At 43.8% G+C, this 18,162-nt stretch overlaps 1 protein-coding gene across 1 annotated transcript in view; it reads left to right on the top strand.

Annotated features, from left to right (window-relative positions):
* Nucleotides 1-18,162, top strand: part of Antxr1 (ANTXR cell adhesion molecule 1) — a 177,736-nt gene that overhangs the window by 42,046 nt on the left and 117,528 nt on the right. The window contains exons 4-9 of the mRNA XM_051203441.1: nt 824-905; nt 1,481-1,514; nt 2,764-2,843; nt 5,627-5,695; nt 7,020-7,100; nt 17,760-17,820. Of these exons, the coding sequence (XP_051059398.1) occupies nt 824-905; nt 1,481-1,514; nt 2,764-2,843; nt 5,627-5,695; nt 7,020-7,100; nt 17,760-17,820 (407 nt within the window). The remainder of the gene's footprint in view (nt 1-823; nt 906-1,480; nt 1,515-2,763; nt 2,844-5,626; nt 5,696-7,019; nt 7,101-17,759; nt 17,821-18,162) is intronic.

Below are 18,162 nucleotides of genomic sequence, written 5' to 3'. Positions count from 1 at the left end.
TTCTTGATTTAAAATGTGCATTTCCACCTCCACCACGAAACCAAAGCCAGAGGAAGGCCATCCTGAATCCTCTCACATACTTGTGGTTTATGAGTGAGGCTCTGGCATAGCACAGTGCTACTGCAGAGGTAGGAACATGAATGAGTGTGTCTTACCCTCCAGAGAAAGTAGTTTGCAAGACTCCACATGGCTCCAGAAGCCGCTCCAGAAGCCACTCCAGTTCTCTCCCATCCTCTGACCCACTTCCTCTTCCTGTCCTCACTGTTGACCAAACAGAGGAACAACACACAAGTGTCAACCGCCAATCACTTCTGCTTGTATGGGAAGTATGGATGCCATGTGCTTTTTTGCTTTCAAAGATGACTGCACATCTTCTTGGCATCGTTTACTCAGATTCCTCCTAGCTGTGTCCTTAAGGTGGCCCTTCCCTGGTTCTACTGGTTTCTTGGTGCTCATCACTCTCTGGCTTACAGAAGCCACTTACCTCTCCATCAGTGTGGCTGTGTGTCCCATTGGGGGCAGGAACATCTTAAGGTTCATTTCCAGTGTGGAAAGAAATCTTTGTCCCTGTTACCAAAGAGGGACATCGTAAAAGCAAGTGGAGATCCTTGAAAGGCTCCTCAGTTGTTGAAATCTAACTCATCCTACTCTAGCTGTGGCTGAACCCAAGTGAATAATGGAGTCCAAAGACTTTCCCACTGATGGGTTTAGGTAGCTCTTGGAGCAATATAGCATGCATGTGGAAAGCAAACTGGTACATATGACTGTCAAAAGCAAGATGAAAATACTCTCATGAGGCTAACAAGATACTTTTGGATTTCAGGGAACAGATCCGACAAGGCCTAGAAGAACTCCAGAAAGTTCTGCCAGGAGGAGACACTTACATGCACGAAGGATTTGAAAGGGTAATTTCAAGACAGTTTTAAACTCTCCAGTATAAAATATCACATTGGAATATCAGCACAGAGATGGCTGATGAGACAAAGCATGTGTGTTATGGGGACTAATAATGCCCAGTGGTAAGGGAACACGTTTTCCCCCATAAGCTTACACTGACAACTACATTCAAATGTGCTAAGGGAATGGATTTTTCCTCCTTAACCGATATGCACAAAGGATCTGTTAGCCAGGACTTAGATATCACTCAGGAACTGTGATGCAAAAGTACCCTCAATTCCCAAAGTATCCTGGCAGCTGCAATGACTGCGGTGGAATTTCAGTACCTTTGGCTGTAAGGAAAATCTTCCTAAGCCTCTGAGAAGACCTCCACCCATGTCAACAGTTAGCTGACCCAAGTGTGAGAGACAAGTCACCTGGATATTAGCACTGGCATTTTGACTGAGACCTGGGCAGGTCATAATAAGAATCTAGTCAGCCCTGGTTGCAGACGAGCAACATATCCTCAGACTTGCATGCATGCTATTGGACTGGCAAGCAGCATTTGTGTGGCTAATGGTCTAATGGCTTCTTTATTTTTCAGGCCAGTGAGCAGATTTACTATGAAAACAGTCAAGGTAAGATTGTAATATAAAGCCACATTATGAAGTGTTTCATCTCTCCATGTTTGCTTCTGAAAGAGAATTTATACACTTCAAAGTACACATGTGACATGGTTCATAAATCCTATACATTCATTTTTATCACAAAGAAAGAATATTAAAGAGTGCCTTGAAAAGTGGCATTTATCAAGTCAAATTCTGCCATGCTGTGCCAGGAAACATTATTTAAAAACAATTATGATCCCATTATGGCTACAGTCTGCAAATTGCATGAATAGTTTTGCATGATGAATTCATTAAATTAATAAACACTGGATGGGCTAGTAAAGTCTTAGATTTTTGTGTCAGATTTAATTATCTTGTCTCTCTCTGAGCTTCTGTGGTTGAATCTGATATTTAGATCAAGTTTGACTTAAATTTCCCTTTACTTAAATATAAATGCATCAAGTATGGTTAGTAAAATCCTTAGAGGGCTGGATAGATGGCTCAGTTGTTAAAGGCTAGGCTCACAATCAAAATATAAAGTCCTTAGAAAGAGGAATATAATATCATCATTCTGGTTCCTAGTAGTCTCCCTCATGGATAGCATTCTAGTATGTCACACTAGTCTCTTCCATGGGATTCCATATAACTGTGGGGACTTTCCTCCTGCTAGCCACTTCCTGTTTGATTGTAATTAAACTGCTGCAACTAGTCTAGGCCTCAAATTTGCAGAGTAAAATCAATTGTAAGTACTGTTACTGGAAGTCTAAGTAGCATTGGAAGTTCCAGGAGATTTTGCCAACAGCTATAACACTTCTGGTCAGCTTGCAAATTTTGATAAATGTTATGTTTTGGCAAACTGTTTTCCAAGTGTGGTGTATGTGGTCTGCTATGGAATTCAAGAAGGACCAATACAGTCCAAGTATGGAATTTGCCCCAGGCCTGGTGGCTATTGGTCATTGGAACTGTTTGCAGTCACTGACTGGTTTAGTGGCCATGTCACAGCGTCAACTTATATGTTGAGATGAAGCTGAGAAGTCTGACCCTACAAAACTCATGCTGGAGTTTCTTCCACACCCCCAAACAAGACTGGTGACTCTCATCATATTCATTTTCAGTGATGGAACTATAAGAGATAAAATCCCAGGGATGCGTGGGGGTGTCCTGGGGTACAGGACAAGTGAGAGGGTCTCTTGGGATGTCTTGGGGTACAGGACAAGTAGACTCTGTGGGGGTCCCTGGGGTACAGGACAAGTAGAAGGTCTCTGTGGCTTTTGAGCAGGGTACAGGACAGCGAGTGTCATCATCGCACTGACGGATGGGGAACTGCATGAAGACCTCTTCTTCTACTCAGAGAGAGAGGTGAGTAACAGTTGCTGAGTCTGTGTGGAAACTGAACTGGGCATGCAGCTCAGAGCTAAAGTGTGTAGTATTTCCTGGGTGTGTGAGGAGACAGAGCCTTTCTCTGACATGATCCCACTCAGTATTCAGGCAAAACAATAGTCATTCTTGGTAAAAACCTGAATGGGACTGTTTCATGTGTAAAAATAATCATAATTCATTTTAAAGTGCAATTTCATGTCTCTCACATGGCAAATGTTTTCCTCCTTTCAAAAAAAATCTACTATACCTTTATTTAAGGTACTATATTACTTTAGCAGCTTAAAAAAGTATCACATACCAGTTTTAAACAAAAAGTGTTGGTACTAATTTTCTTCCTTTTTCCCTCATATTTTCTACTAAAATGTTAGATGAAAAAGGGCTTCTTGAGGTACCTAAGAACCAGTTCAGCAGGGAGGCAGGTGGATCTCTGTGAGTTCTAGGCCAGCCTGGTCTATAGATCGAGTTCCAGGATAGCAAGAGCTACACAGAGAAACCCTGTCTCGAAAACAAACAGAGCAAACAACAACAAAACAGATTCTCAGCTAGGAGGAGCTTCACAGAGACAGTGGAACACTTGTGTAGTCTTCTTTGTTTCTCCTTCCCTTCCCCTTTCTACATTTTATTTTTACTATATACAAAAACAAAACAAACAAACAAAACAAACAAACTTTTATTTCTGTGTATAAGTATTTTGCCTGCATGTATGTATATGTACTATGTGTGTGCCTAGTACCTGTGGAAGTCCAAAGAGGATGCCAGATCCTCCTGGAACTGGAGTTATGGATGGTTGTGAACCACCATGTGGGTGTGGGTGCCCTTTGAGGCCAAAGGCATTGATCCGCCTTGGTGCTGGAGTCTCAGTTGTTGTGAGTTGTCTGGCATGGGTGCTGGGTATCAGATCTGGAAGAGTATTATGCACTCATAATGGCTGAGCCATCTTTCCAGCCCTCCTTTCCTTTCCTTTTCTTCATGCTCTCAAAAGTTATTTCCCCAGAGGAGGGGCTCACAAGGCCCCCCTCTCTGATCCAGCTAGGAGATATTGGCAGTTAATGGCTGTTTGGAGAGGAAGTTTTTTATTTTATTTTTTTCAGAGGTGTGGTCACTGTTAGGTGGCCTGTGCACTGGTGGATGACAAAGGCTCACTCAGGCACAGGCAGAAATTCACACAGAAGGAAAAAGATAGAAAATGGGTATGGGCCAGATGCTGGAAGACATTAATGGCAACATTACAATTCCCTGGGTCTTTTGACCACTGTGTAGTTTAAATTGAACTCCATCCACAAATGTGAAGCAGTGTGCTTGTTCATTCTGAGCTTGGACTTGGCTATGCTCTCGAGGCTCACAAGAGAGCAAGGCACAGTTCCTGGGCTCTGCCATGAAAGGCTTTCCTTTCTTCCTTCTCCCATGAGCACATGTCTGGCATGGGAAACGCAAGCTAACATGACAGATGCCCCGAGCATCTGGGGAGAAATATGTCTCTGTAGTCTAAACTTAACACTATGTGATGGAATGTGAAGTGGCTTATTTAGACACTAAATAACAGTCAAACAAAGTGAAAACCCTAATAAGGAGAGAACAGGAATAAAACAAATTATGAGTATGAGGGGCTTGAAGTAGACGTTAGCTAGAAACAATTTTGACTATGGCACATACAAACTTGGAAAGCACTCAGCATCCTGATGCCAACAGAAGAGTTCTCAGAGAAGATACAAAGAGCATGAACCCTCTCCTGTCCATGACTCTCCAGAAAGCCCAGCTAGAGGAGAGGAGTCTGGAGTAGATGGAGATGAATGAGGGCTAGACTGTGTCTCGAGGTTCATTTCTTTCTGAGTACGGCAGGAAATATTTCCAACATAAAGAAGAAAAGACTTGTTCTGTCCCTTCTAGAAGTCAATGTATGAAACAAGTGGGTTTGAGTTCCCATAGAGGGATAAATTACAACTCAAATCAGTATGAGTATATTAGGAATTTTATATTTACTGTTCATCATTTATTGAGCACCTGATCTGTGAGCCCAGGAGTCCATGTGTCTATCCTGAAACACAGGAAATCTGGGAAACAAATACCAAAACAAATCAAAATACCTTTAATACATCTAATATAATACTAAGCCAAAACCTGGATATTTTTCAGTATGTTGCCTTCTCAATGTAGAAAAGATCCTGGCTACCTAGTCAGATATGGGCTTACCATCAAACTGCTTTGCTCTGTGTCAGTGAGATAAAACCTTTTGGTTCACAAAGGATGCTGACAATAGGAGCATTACAGTACCAGTGAGCTCTGCACAGATGATCACAGTTAATTCCCCAGACACTTTACAGAGTGGAGCCAAGCATCTGCCCAGGGATATCTGGTGCCAAAGGCCACATTCCTTTGTAATACTGTGTTGTCACCCCGCAAAGAAGAAAATATGCCAATACAACCTACTTCCCGAATAGCAAAGGTGAACATTTTTCCTGGGTGTGTCATGTGGTTTATCTGCCCCTGTCATTCTTCCTCCTCCCATATCCTTCCAGGACTGTCACTGAAATCTGGGTGGGTGCCTCCTAAGCTAACCACTGCCCTCTGGTTCACATGCTTTACATAGCCTTTCATGGTCACTAGAGTATGGGCTCCTTAGTATCTAGATTGTTCCTTCACTGTGCCACCTGCCACAGAGTAGATACTTAGGAAACATTTCAAGACTGGTTGATAACAATCGAGATCAAGAGGGAGATACTTGCCTTACATCTCCCTTTAATCTCCTTTGTTTCCTCACACAGGCTAACAGATCCCGAGACCTTGGTGCAATTGTTTACTGTGTTGGTGTGAAGGATTTCAATGAAACTCAGGTATGGGCCTGGATCTCCCCCTGTTTGGAAATGTGCAGAGCTCAGGAGTGACAGACAGCAAGTTCATTCAGCATAGCAGGGACATCTGTGGAATACATACCCCTTAATAGAATGTTTCTCTGGGAAGCTAGGCAGGAAGAAACTTTTGGGTGTGTGAAGAATTTGATATCACCCTTCGCACAAATCACCCAGGGCACATCTCTTTTGTTTAACTTTCTAGGTTGCATTTCACCAAGGTGTCAACACAGGTCTTAATTAACCTAAAAAAATGTTCTAAAAATTTTAATTTAAAAAATACAATTTTCTTGTTTAAGTGACAGATATTCCTTTTTGTTTATTAAAATGCATTTTCAATACAAATATGTGGGAATAGTTGGAGAAGTATGCCCAGAAATAGAACCTGCTAACATCCTAAATAAGAGCTCTTCCATGTGTCTCATGCTTGTTTTTGTTATAGTGGCACAATATTCTCAGTCATTGAGTGAAGAAAAAAATAGGATTACAAAGTAGTGCGAACAGTACCGGCCTACTTTTAGAATAAACACACATGTATTTGCATTGAAAGAGTGTGACAGTTTATACATAGCAGACAGTCTATACATAACCAGTTGTCAATAAGAACAAACTACAAATACATAGGTAGAGATCTGTTATGAACAGACTTTGTTTTTCTTCCATTTTAACTTTTATATTTTTTCTAAGTTTTTTGTAATGAGTATGTTACTTTTGCAATCAGTAAAAACAATGTAAATCAATTTTAAAACTGGCATGGCCTCTATGGCAGTCCCAGAACTGAATGTTAAGGATCCCTGGTCAGCTGCTCCTTGCTCTCTGTCTCCTGCTTCATGAAGCAGAAGAAGCAAGGGGCCTGTCCCTCAAAGTATTTGGGGTGAAAGGTGGGACCCCTTTCATCAGCCTAGTGCTATAAGAATGCCTGAACTTGGTCCTGAAGTTGCTTTGAGTGGACTCAAGTCTGTTTGATTTGGATAAAATTACCAGCAGATATTTGGGTGAGAAATAAGTCAGTGGTCCCCAAATATACAAATATTTTGCCCCAAGTCATGTGTTCATCCAGCTGGGTAGTCTAACCTCTGCTCCCAAACAAATGCAAAACTGGTGCCACCTCAGCCTGCTCCAGGAGGTCCCTGGTTAGCTTATTGTGGCTGAGGACTCCTCAGTGAGGCCTTGAGCCTGGTGAAGGCTCCAGATTCCTTTGGGTTCAGAATATAAGCCCGAGTAGCACATCTCACATCGTTACTTTCCTGAGTCTCATGCCCATGCCTGACACATCTCTGCACATGTTTGTGTGTCTGTCTGTTCTCAGTTGGCTCGGATTGCAGACAGTAAGGACCATGTGTTTCCTGTGAATGATGGCTTCCAGGCTCTTCAAGGCATCATCCACTCAGTGAGTAAGGGCTCCTTCGAAGGGCTGATCTGCAGTTAAGGCTGCTCTCTCTCTCCCCCCAGACCCCCTCCCGCCATGCACACTCTGTTTTTTTTTTTTTTTCTGCTTGAGAGAACATTCCTTCACATATCTTTTCGTCTACTATGTCCTGGGTCTGCCTTCAGCCTTTCAATCACATTTCTTTTCTTTCTCCTGTGCCAACTCCATCCTGCAAGTTAAAGAGGACCCTGCCCTGGTAGCACAGGCAGGCTCTGTTCTCAGAGTCTGCACTTGACTACCCAACCATGACTAAACATAGCTGCTTGCAGAGACATGACACCTTTCTTTGTTAAAAAAAAAAAAAAAAAAGCATCTAATTCATAAATTACAAATTAAATAGTTACAAAGTAAAGATCAGGTTAGAGTTCCACTTGCCGTTCCAGTCAGCTCTGAGATCATCTCATCCCCAAACACCCCACTGTAGTCAGCTGAGACGAGATGGATCCCAAAGCCCTTGCACCAGGAGTGCTTTTAGAACATTGATTTCAATAAGCAGAAGTTTGGAGAATAATGAAAAACAGTTTCACTTCAGTCTGGGAATTCCTGTCTTGGATATGTACAGATTTACTCTATTGAAAAAGCAGAAAATTTTGGGGAAATGAAGTAGTATCAGACCCAACTAAAGTCCACAAGGGAGGAACTTCCTGCATGTTTAGATGGACCAGCACGATGGTTCAGTAGGTAAAAGCAGTTGCTGCCAATCCTGACTACCTGAGTTCAATCCCCAGAGAGCCCGCATGGTGGAAGCAGAACCAGTTCTTTCTAATGTCCTGTCAACTCTGCACATGTATCTAAAAATGTCTGGGGTCACTGTGGCATGCTTGGTAATATAAGAGCAGAGCTAAAGCACCACACGGAACAGCAACCTAGCACTGCAAAACTAACAGTGGGATTCGGGCTGACCTTGAACCCTGTGGGAGCTGTGTGCGAGGGGGTGCTTCAAGAGAAGGTGGGCTGATCAGGATTGCTGAAAGACTTCTAAGGAGGCAAGTGGCACAGAGGAGAAGTAACTGGAGAAGAGTGGAGTCTATCCACAGGGTGGCAATGACAGTGACATCGCTGACTGCGGGTGGCTTCAGGGGTGATGGAAGATAAGCTACCACATTGGCCTGGATCAAATTTGCAAAAGCTTCCAAAGAGTTTTAACTGTACCTGCAGGCAGTGGGTGGTGTCACTGAAACAGTTGTTTTTATTTATTTTAAATTAACATGTAATAATTGTCCATTTCTGGGGTCTAATGTAAGATGGTCCAACCTATTTTCTGAGTTCTAACCAAGCCCAACCCTGCTTAGCTTAGGAGATCAAGCACACTCAGTATGGGGTGGCTATAGACATTCGCTGTCTCAGTACAGACACCCAACTGTAGATAGTGTGATATCACAATACAGTGTGCTCTAATCGAGCCAGCATAATTAGCATCCATATCAGCTCTTTGTGTTGGAGCCTTTAAGCTCTTCTCTGCCCATATACATAGGAGCATAGGAACACCAGAGTCAATAACCAATCAGAGACCCAACCAGGACAGCTTCTGGATAGGGTGGGATTCTTTTCCCTGTTAAAGCTCTCTTGAGCCACATGCCTAGGGTCCTTCAAAGGTTGATTCTTCCTCAAATAATTGGCACTTCTATCTGTGTGAATCAGTCTTGTCCTTGAATATTTCAGCATTAACAACTCACTGGAGTTCAGTGTGAGTCAGGTATCTGTAAAAACCCCCACACCCCCACACCCCCACACCCCACACCCCACCCCCGCACCAAACTGAAATAGATCCAAGGGTGTGTTACAAGATCTAGCAGGACAGTGTCCCCATTGCAGACTCCAGTCTCCAAATTTTAACTGAATGGCAGCATTCTTATGAGCGTTTATCTGGGAGTTACATCGGTTTGGATCCTCCCAGGACTGGAAACCCATGTTTATGGCTGTTGTTAACTGGTTCACTTGGACAGAGAAAGAGACAAGTATGGCAGGGCTCATCCTTCCCAAGTCAGACAGAAATAATTATGGTCTAAGCAGTCTGGCTGCTTTTAAGAGGTGGATTCTGTTCCCTTTCCAGTATCAGAAATGAAAACCATCCCCCCACCCCCACCCCAACCGAGGCATCCCCTCCCACTCATTCCCATCTCTGGTCTGTGGCTGGTTATCTTCTTGTAATAAAATAGGATGGATATTATCTAAAATAAGATTGCAGAGCAGCTTCTGATGATTCAAACCGGTCACAAAGGTTTCTGATTTTCTGAGCCCCAGATAAAGGTGCAAGAGCTAATACTGATCCATCAACCCAATGCTTGTTGGAGGCTAGAGAGGTAGCTCAAAATTGCTTGCCTGGCATTTGTGAAGTCCTGGGTTTTGTCCCCAGCATTGCTCCCCACAAAAAGAAAGAAAGGAAGGAAGGAAGGAAGGAAGGAAGGAAGGAAGGAAGGAAGGAAGGAAGGAAGGAAGGAAGAAAAAATGCTGGCTGGAAACCTCTTATTGTAGATATTGACCATTCAGTTCTAAGTGAAGCAGAAAGTGACTCTGTCCCAACAAGGCAGGAAGTCTATGGGAGAGACCCATAAAAAACAAATAATATATGAACTTAAATTGTAACAAATGGTATGAGGAAATAGCATATACCTCAGGTGACTATTGAAGGGAGCAACAGTGATCCAGGCTCCTTTAAGAAGATAACCTGAAAGGTGAAACGCAGCTGTCCTTGAAGTGCAGGCTTGGAACTGCCAAGCACATGGCCCTGAGCTGTTGCCCAGTAGAATGAACAGGCAATGTGTAAGGCAGAGAGGTTAGCAGATGAGATGAAGCAGCAGGCAGCCTTGAAGACCATGTGGTGATGTTTGCTCTAAGATAACTATGTGCAGAGGCTGAAAATAGAGTACCCATTCCCCAAGGCTCAAGAATGGAAGCCATGGTGGCATCTTACCCACAACCCCTGGGAGATGACTAAGTACTCAGAACCAGTAGTGACAAGGTCTGTACCTGGGTGAGGAAAAGGAAATGTCACTGGCTGTTGAGCTTCCCAGGGGCCCTTTGTAACTGTTCTCTGGAGAGCCACTTATTATCCTGAGTTATAGAGCAGGCCAGGGGTCCACGGGCAGGCTGGATAAACTGCCATACCTCATACTCAAAATGGTGGGCCAGGGAACTTGAGCCCAGTGGCATCTCCAGAAGTGCCACCTTTTCCATCTGAGAAGTACAGTGGGCACTGGATGCCCAGGAACTCTTTGCCCAGAGGACAGTCATCCCCAGGTCCTCTGATGCCTCTCTCGTGCCTGACTTGGTCATTTCAACACCCTTCAAGCTTCACAATACTTACTGGAAGTACTACCTGCCAGACTTACAGAATCTGTCATGGGAGAAAGAGGACAAAAGGAAGTCAGCAGTTAAAGTAAACTTACTTTAACAAATGCCCCCTCCCCCCATGTAATATTAAACCCATTTTAAACTCTATCCATTTCAAAACCCTACCATTGCCATACAATACATGTTTTGTTGCCATTTGCAGATGAGGAAGCTGTTGCCCAGGCAATGTTCCCATGGGTACAGAGCTCTTGGGCAGGGGCAGCCCATAGTTCTTCCTCTCTCTGTGACTTTAAGAAAGTAAAAATAAAAACCCCTCTGTGCAGTCACTGGGCTGATTATGTCATTCAACCCTTCCTGGAACTGTCAGTAAATTGAATGTTGTGTAGTCAGTTTGGTAAACTGACCAAGAGCATACGTCTCAGCAAATAAGTGTCAGTCCAGGAGATGCTGCTGAGGTCTACTCAGGAGAATGGTCCCCAGCTCTGCTGAGCAGTGTAAGCCAGAAACAGCTCCATTTCAGAGAGGGAGACTGAAGACCAAACACAGGAAATGTCTCAACACAACTCACATAGTTACACAAAAGCAATAGAATCCATGGGTCCCAATCTTGGAGCACACTGGTTGGGTGGGGAGTTCTTTGCCATCTACCACTACATTAGAAGTATCTCCATAACTCAATGGTGCTCAGTGGCTCATGAGAAGGGGACAACTTGGCAATTAGACTTTGTGGTCCTTTCAGGGAGGCATTCCTCCTAAGCTAATATTTCTTCCAGGACATTTTAGACAGCCGCAGCTCTGCATAGCTTCTAAGGTAAGGAACATTTGGATGGTAGGGCTCAAGATATAAACTATCACTTCTACTCAGCATGTTTAAAAGTCCCAAGGTAATAAAATCCCCACATCCTGAGGACTGCAGGGGCAGGGGCCATTCAGGTGGTAAGGTTTGAAACCTCACACCTAGGTGAGACTCATTCTCCCAAGACCCTCACAGTATTCCCACTTGCCATTTATGATGATAAAATTTAAAGGAAGAACCACTCCTTCGTCTTCTCTCACTGTGGTTTATTGGGGAATTTCCACTGACCACCACTTGAAGTTATCACTGACTTTCCAGTGAAACTGTGATGCAATGATCCAACCATGCTCCTGGGCCTTCATTTGCCTTTTCAAAATGCTGTGGTTAGTGACACCAGAAAATGAATGAGAGCTAGATTCCAATAATACTAAAATGGGTTGACAGCTTTGATTCTTGACACCTGATCCAATTACCGTGATGTTCTATTCCCACTTACTGCAGCTGAGGGCAGTGTCTGGATGGGAAGGGGAGCCCAGTTACTGGCTCCTCAGCATCTGCATCTCAGAGGCTCCCCCTCCAATAGATGTTGAAGAGTCTGCCTGGCTTCCTATTAATGGGAGCGAGTCAGCACACACAGGCAGTGTGTTTGATCAACAATAAACAAGTGTTGAGCGAATGTTGGCAGGAACCTCCTCTGAGGAAATCTGTAGGATCAGCAAACTGGAGACACATCTGCCCTATAAGTATATTAAAATTTATTTTTATTTAATGGCAACCAGATCCTGTGCTGATTTCCTCCTTCTGTTCATAGGAAGGCAGAAGATGTAACCCCCAGACCTGGCCTGGAGCCTAACAAACTATGACAAAAGGCAGAGTTTGTCTTCTCAGCACCTACTGGGAACTAAGGGTTTGTCTCGGTCAGAGTCCACAGCACAGCCCTGCAGTCCCTTGTCCTGCTTCAGGGAGCTAAAACCTCTTTCCAGAGCAAGTATCTCCACAGCAGTAGCCCTTTCCCTAAGCCAGCTCATTTTCATCTTCAGAGCTGCTTCCTTTCTGGGGCCTCTATCCAGCTCCTGTCTGAAGACAAATCTCAACCCCAAGGCACTGTGGAGTCTCTTCCTGGAGACTGCCCTGGTGTCTCCTGCAGCATGAGCTCTCTCTCCCCTCCCAGAACCCCAATGGCAGCCATTCTGGGAGCCTCTTGGATCTCTTCTCTACCATAAGCCAGCCCTTCCCTCTCCAGAGGCTGCTGGTCTGTCCTGTTTCTGGAACCATGCCTTACATGTTTACCCATTACTGCTGCCCAGATGACTACATGGCATCCATCACCCATGGAAGACCACACTGAACAACAGATGGGCATTTTGTGGCTGATCAGAATGCCCTCAGCCATAGCTTCCAATAACACAGCCAAAAGAGACAAGAGATAGCATTCTCCATTCTGTTCATACTGGCTGGCTGGAATACAAAATAAAAATATAATCAAACTGTAGTTGCTGGAGTACAGCAGAAAGTCTTTAAAAAAATTAATTACTTGCCTTAGCAGTCCCTAATTACAAACTTTGCAAACTTTGGAGCCAGGCATTCCCCTGCTATTGTTCTTATTCTGCTTATTAAAAAGCCCCAGGTCACACAGACTCCCACAACTACAGAGGCTGTAGGAGCCCTCTCAGCAAGTCACAGTTCCCTCCCCGGCCTCTGCAGCTCCCTCTCTCTAGGAAACAACCATGATTTCATAGAAAAAAAAATGGCTTCTGAAAAGCCAGCTTGCTGTACTAGTAGGGTGCTCCAGTGTGGGGGGTGGTGCGTGGAGGGGAGAGCAGATTCCCCTGCTGAACAAACTGGGATCCGTGGCCACAGCTATCTGAGTTTTCCTCCTGAAAACAAAGTGGGGACACTTTTTAGTGGGAGAGCAAACCATGTCCTCAGTTTCTCAGACTTGCCCTGTCTGCCTCCAGACCAGACTCCCATTGGGCAGGAAATTTACAAAGAATGACATACTTAGACTGGAGATATGTTCCCCAAACTTTCACTAAGCTTATGCTTTCTTTACTTGGTATATTATATCAGAGCACATAAAATCACTGTGTCCCAGAAAGACACAAGTAAAATACTCAGCATTTATTTTAAAGATCGACATGGACCTTGGCCCATTTCTGCTGTTAACAGATGTATGGCCATTGGTTTAAAGTGTTGGGAGGAATTTGATTAGGAGTGGTATCTGCCTTTGTTCATATAAATTTAACTCATAAATTACAGATTAAATCATCACAGCTCACATGATCTAGAAAACATGAATGATGAATGGGCTAGTTTGCATGGCCCAGGCTGTCTGGCTTTTTTTTTTTTAGGCAGGGTTTTTCTATGTAGCTTTGTAGACCAGGCTGGCCTCGAACTCACAGAGATCATCCTGCCTCTGCCTCTGCCTCCCGAGTGCTGGTATTACAGGTGTGCACCACCACCTGGCTTGTTGGGCTCTTTCTAAAAGCAAAGAGCCCCAGGCTTATCCGACATGTCTTCTGCCATCAGCTGTGACATTGTATGGCTCTTCTGGAGAAGCCCAATCTCTAAACATAGACCTCTATGGATTTTCCCAAGCAAGCTACCCTAGATCAAACCACCTACAACCTAATGGTTTGAAGAGATGGAGGTGGCAGAGCAATCCTCCTGGGAAGGCAGTCCCAGACCTGGAGGGACTCGGGAAGCAGTGCTGTAGACAATGGCCTTGTATTCAGAAGGCCCAGAGATTATACAGATAATGAAACAAGAACACATGAGTGGGTCACTGTTTTAGGGGCATACAGAAAGTGTTCTTGAATTCCCCCTTTTAATCTAATACTTATTTAGTCCCTACTGTGTGCCAGGTTAGTCTTTGTGAATACAAGAGTGGGTAAGAACAGATCCAGTATTAACCCACATAGGGCATATGGTCTGAAGGCAGCAGCCTATTACAAAGAAGCATACTTATGAAGTGTGATACATCCGTGAAGGAGGGCAGCTGATCTGAATTGTGGGTAGACACAGATTTCTTCATGCTCGGGTCATCTAGATTCACCAGCCAATGGGAAGTTATCTTCCCAAAGATCCACCAAACTGGGTGGCTCCACGGGTAGAAAGAAATGATAGTTACATCTCTCTCTCTCTCTCTCTTTCTCTCCAGAGAGGGAGTAGCCAGAGGCATTTAGAAGAGCCTGTAGATAACTCTTAGCTATCACTGAGAACAGAGAGAGGAGCAGATTGGTGAGTGCCAGGGCTATCTCTCAGGAGCAGAGAAAAAAATTGAAGCAGGGAAAGGCCTTGCAGGTTATAAGGGGAGCTTTTAGGAAGCCTGTAAACTGGAGCGGCCTAGGAGCTAGCCTAGTGGAGGCTGAGTGAGGAAAGAAGAGCCAGGAAGCTAAAATGAGGATTTTGGTATGCTTAATAATGCTTGTTCATGGGGATCCAGGTGCCCATTTGTCTAGGTAAGAAGGGATAAAGTGAGTGGGTCTTCTTGGCAAAAACCATTTGACTGGTTTCTGAGGAAGCTGCATGTGAGCTTTTGTCTATTGTCTAGCAATCCCCTTGTGTCCAGCCTGAGCTGAGCCCAGATTGTCATGGTTAGTGGCACTACCATTTTAGGGAATTTGGAACTAGCAATATATCCATACATCCTCCTTGTCTACTGCTGCCTGTGCAATAAGGGGTCCCTCTAGCTCCTCATCTTCAGGGTCTCCAGTCTCTGAACTGGCCTGATGTTGGCTGAAGTTCAGGCAGACTGATGACAATACAATCAGGGCTGCTGATAATCAAGGGGTCACCCCACTCCCAAGAGCCACCTGTACTAATTAAGACTTTCCTACCTTTTGAAACCAGGGATTTCAAGCTAGCAGGAGCTAAAGTCCTGACAAAGTCTGCCTGCCCCCTCCACCACCACCACCACTGGTGAATTTTACTCTTCTGGCTGTCACGGTCCCTTCCAGATGTTTTAAATTAAGGTTGGGGAAAGCTATGTTTTTACTTGATTGAATCACAGTGCTTGGCTGACATTTTTGGGGGGGGAGGCCTTTTATACACTCCTTAGAGTTATCAGCTAATTGCAGACACTTCAAGAAAATAATAAGCTGTAGTCTCAGATTCATGGGATTTTTTTTTTTTTTTACCAAATTCTGATTATGTGTACAGTTGTTTCAGAAGTGTCTATGGAAACTCAGGAACTTACATGAGCAGACATGTCATGTACTAGTTTGGGGAAATGGAAAAAAGACAGACCCAATAGCTCAGCTTTATTCCTATATTGTTTTGAAATAGATCTTCAGATGTGAATGATTGAATGATTGATTTGCCTTCCTAGAGGAAATCTGACGAATGTTTACAAAACATCCAAACACAGCTCTGTGTTATTCTGATGCCACTGTTTACTAGGACACTCCCTTTGAATTTATTCCATTTCTTTAAATGTGGTCTGTTTGGAGATCTGTCCCTGAAGACTTGTAAAGTGACCCAGGAGGCAGGAGAGCCAACAAGCAGTATTTAGTGGGGGGAGGGTAGTCATTACATTCAGATAGGGTACCACCTGAGGAAGATAGTATCTTGTTCTAGGATACCACTAAAGGCGTAAGATGAATGGACTATAAGATGCAGAAGCATGGGGAAGCCACATGCCTGTTCCCCAGATATAGCATTGGGGTTGTCCCTGATGTCAAGTCAGACTAATGACAAAGGGGAATTAAGAGCTCAGCATTGAAACAAAGTGTTCAGAGCCAGGTATGTAGGGACTTCTAACTGCAACAAAGATGTACAAGAGAGAGATGTGATGTCTAGAACATTACATGGTTGCTGCAGTTGGGACAGGTTAGCAGGAATGAGGCCACACCTTTGTGGGGTGGAGAAGAGAGAATGAATGAATGATTAAAAATAAAGTTGACAAGAAAAGAAATGCTGTTTTCCATAACTTCTGGATACAGTGTTTCCTAAAAGTCACACTTGTAACAACTAACCTGTCTAAGTAACTTTTGCTGTTAAGTCACTCTTGTAACTACTAGTGTATCTAAGTAATGTTTACTGTTAGAAATCACACTTGTAACTACTAACATGTCTAAGTAACTCTTACCATTTCATCACCTGCTCTCCAGATATATTTTTAAGCTTGTTTGTTCATTTCCTTTTACACTGCTGTTCTCTGAGGAGGCCCGGATTTCTCCCTGGAATGGGTAAATATTGTTTTTCTTGAGAAACTGGTGTGTTTTCGTTCCATGGACTGAGTCGTTCTTGAGTGACTGAGTCGTTCTTGAGTACCTCTTCTGCAGTTACTACTGGAAGACTTGGACCCAACTCCATTGCTGCAGGAGATAAGGCCCTCCCTGCACATCTTTCCTGAGCTCACTCTTTGTGCTGTCTTTCATTCATTTACCCTTGAATCCATTCTCTGAACTGTAATTTATTGCCCTTTTCATCATGTGTTGGGGAGGGTAGATTGTGTAAGTGTAAGCTGGAATAAGAAGTTTATCCAAGTAAACATCCATGTAGACAAATGGGCATCTCCCAGTTCTAAAACACACTTCTGTCTTTTACAAACTGATTATATTAATTATACCATTAGTTGATTTAACAAATACCCTTTCACAAGTTCAGCTCTCTGAGCCATCTCAGATTTCATACTAAGTAAGCCTCAACCATTTTTGGTTAGCAGATTAAATCAGTGTCCCCTACTTCTTTAAAATACTTGGTTGAAATGTAGTAAGTACTCAACAAGGGGTAGAATGCATAGACTGTGGAGAGAAGCTTACACGGCCCAGTCAGAGCCTTCAGAGTCCCCCAGACTCTCCTTCAGTGCTGCCTGACTCAGCTAGCGGACATGTTCAGTCTCAACAAGAAAGGGGTCCTCCTGAAGAGTAAGGCAAGTGTGCAACCGGCAAAGCACATTGGGTCAGCTCTGCAGATTTGTCTGTGAAAAGAACTCTGAGCAGTGTGAGTGCTGTGTCTGTGCTCACGCCTCCTCTCTGCTCTTCAATAGTTTGTGTCCTGCATGTCTCCTGTACTTTCCCCAACTATACCCTAGCTGACCCAACTCCTCTCTGTTAAAGTTCCATTCTCAGCTGCCTTTTCTTGGGAACCCTTAGCATCTATCTCCCCACAAGCCCTCTGGTTTGTCCCCTCCCATCTGCCCCTTTAGCTTTAGCCCTACCTAGGACTGGCCATTGTTTATCATGTCACATGAAAGTCACATTCAGTTGTAAAGCACTATCCTCCAAGCCAAACAGCTGTCATCTTCACAAGATCTGTGAGAATTCTTGGTGGGGCCTACCAACTGTTGACACGCTTACATCTCCCCCAGGAATTGTAGAGATAACATTTGTAATGCCATATTGAATCTCATGGTTCAAAACAGGACACCTGTATAATAGGTTCATTGACAATGGTGTGTCACCCCCAGTTTCTCCTGCACTCTAGTGTCCTTGAACTTCTCTTTCTCGTATCTGACAGCACTGTCTTAATTCTCTCTTTTAGTAAAACAAGCCCATCATTGATTGTTTTATTTCTTCTCCACTTAGATTCTAAAGAAATCCTGCATCGAAATTCTAGCAGCTGAACCATCTACCATATGCGCAGGAGGTAAATCGAAATTAAGTGCTAGTCACTATCATTCAGTTGGTGGTATTTTTTAGCTCAAATCTATATTTGCTTTATGGGTAAAGGAGTAGGAGTGGAGCAAGAGGCAGGTGTGTTTTTAAAAATCAGAAGTTGCGAATAAAATCTGTGGGGAAAGGAAAAGGAAGGAGAAATATGTCAGTTGCTGGGAAGCCTGAAATCAGCTGTAAAATTCTCCTTGTGGGATATGAATGCAAGGAAAGTGTAGAAATACTGGATTCTCACCTTGATGCAAGGCTGATCCCAACATTGTCCTGCCTGTGAGTAGTAGAATTGTCCTTCCTTGTGACAACCCTCACCAGAGGG

The sequence above is a fragment of the Phodopus roborovskii genome, unplaced genomic scaffold (genome assembly GCF_943737965.1).
Source record: "Phodopus roborovskii unplaced genomic scaffold, PHOROB, whole genome shotgun sequence".
Lineage (NCBI taxonomy): Eukaryota > Metazoa > Chordata > Mammalia > Rodentia > Cricetidae > Phodopus > Phodopus roborovskii.
This window is presented reverse-complemented; position numbering and strand designations above follow the sequence as displayed.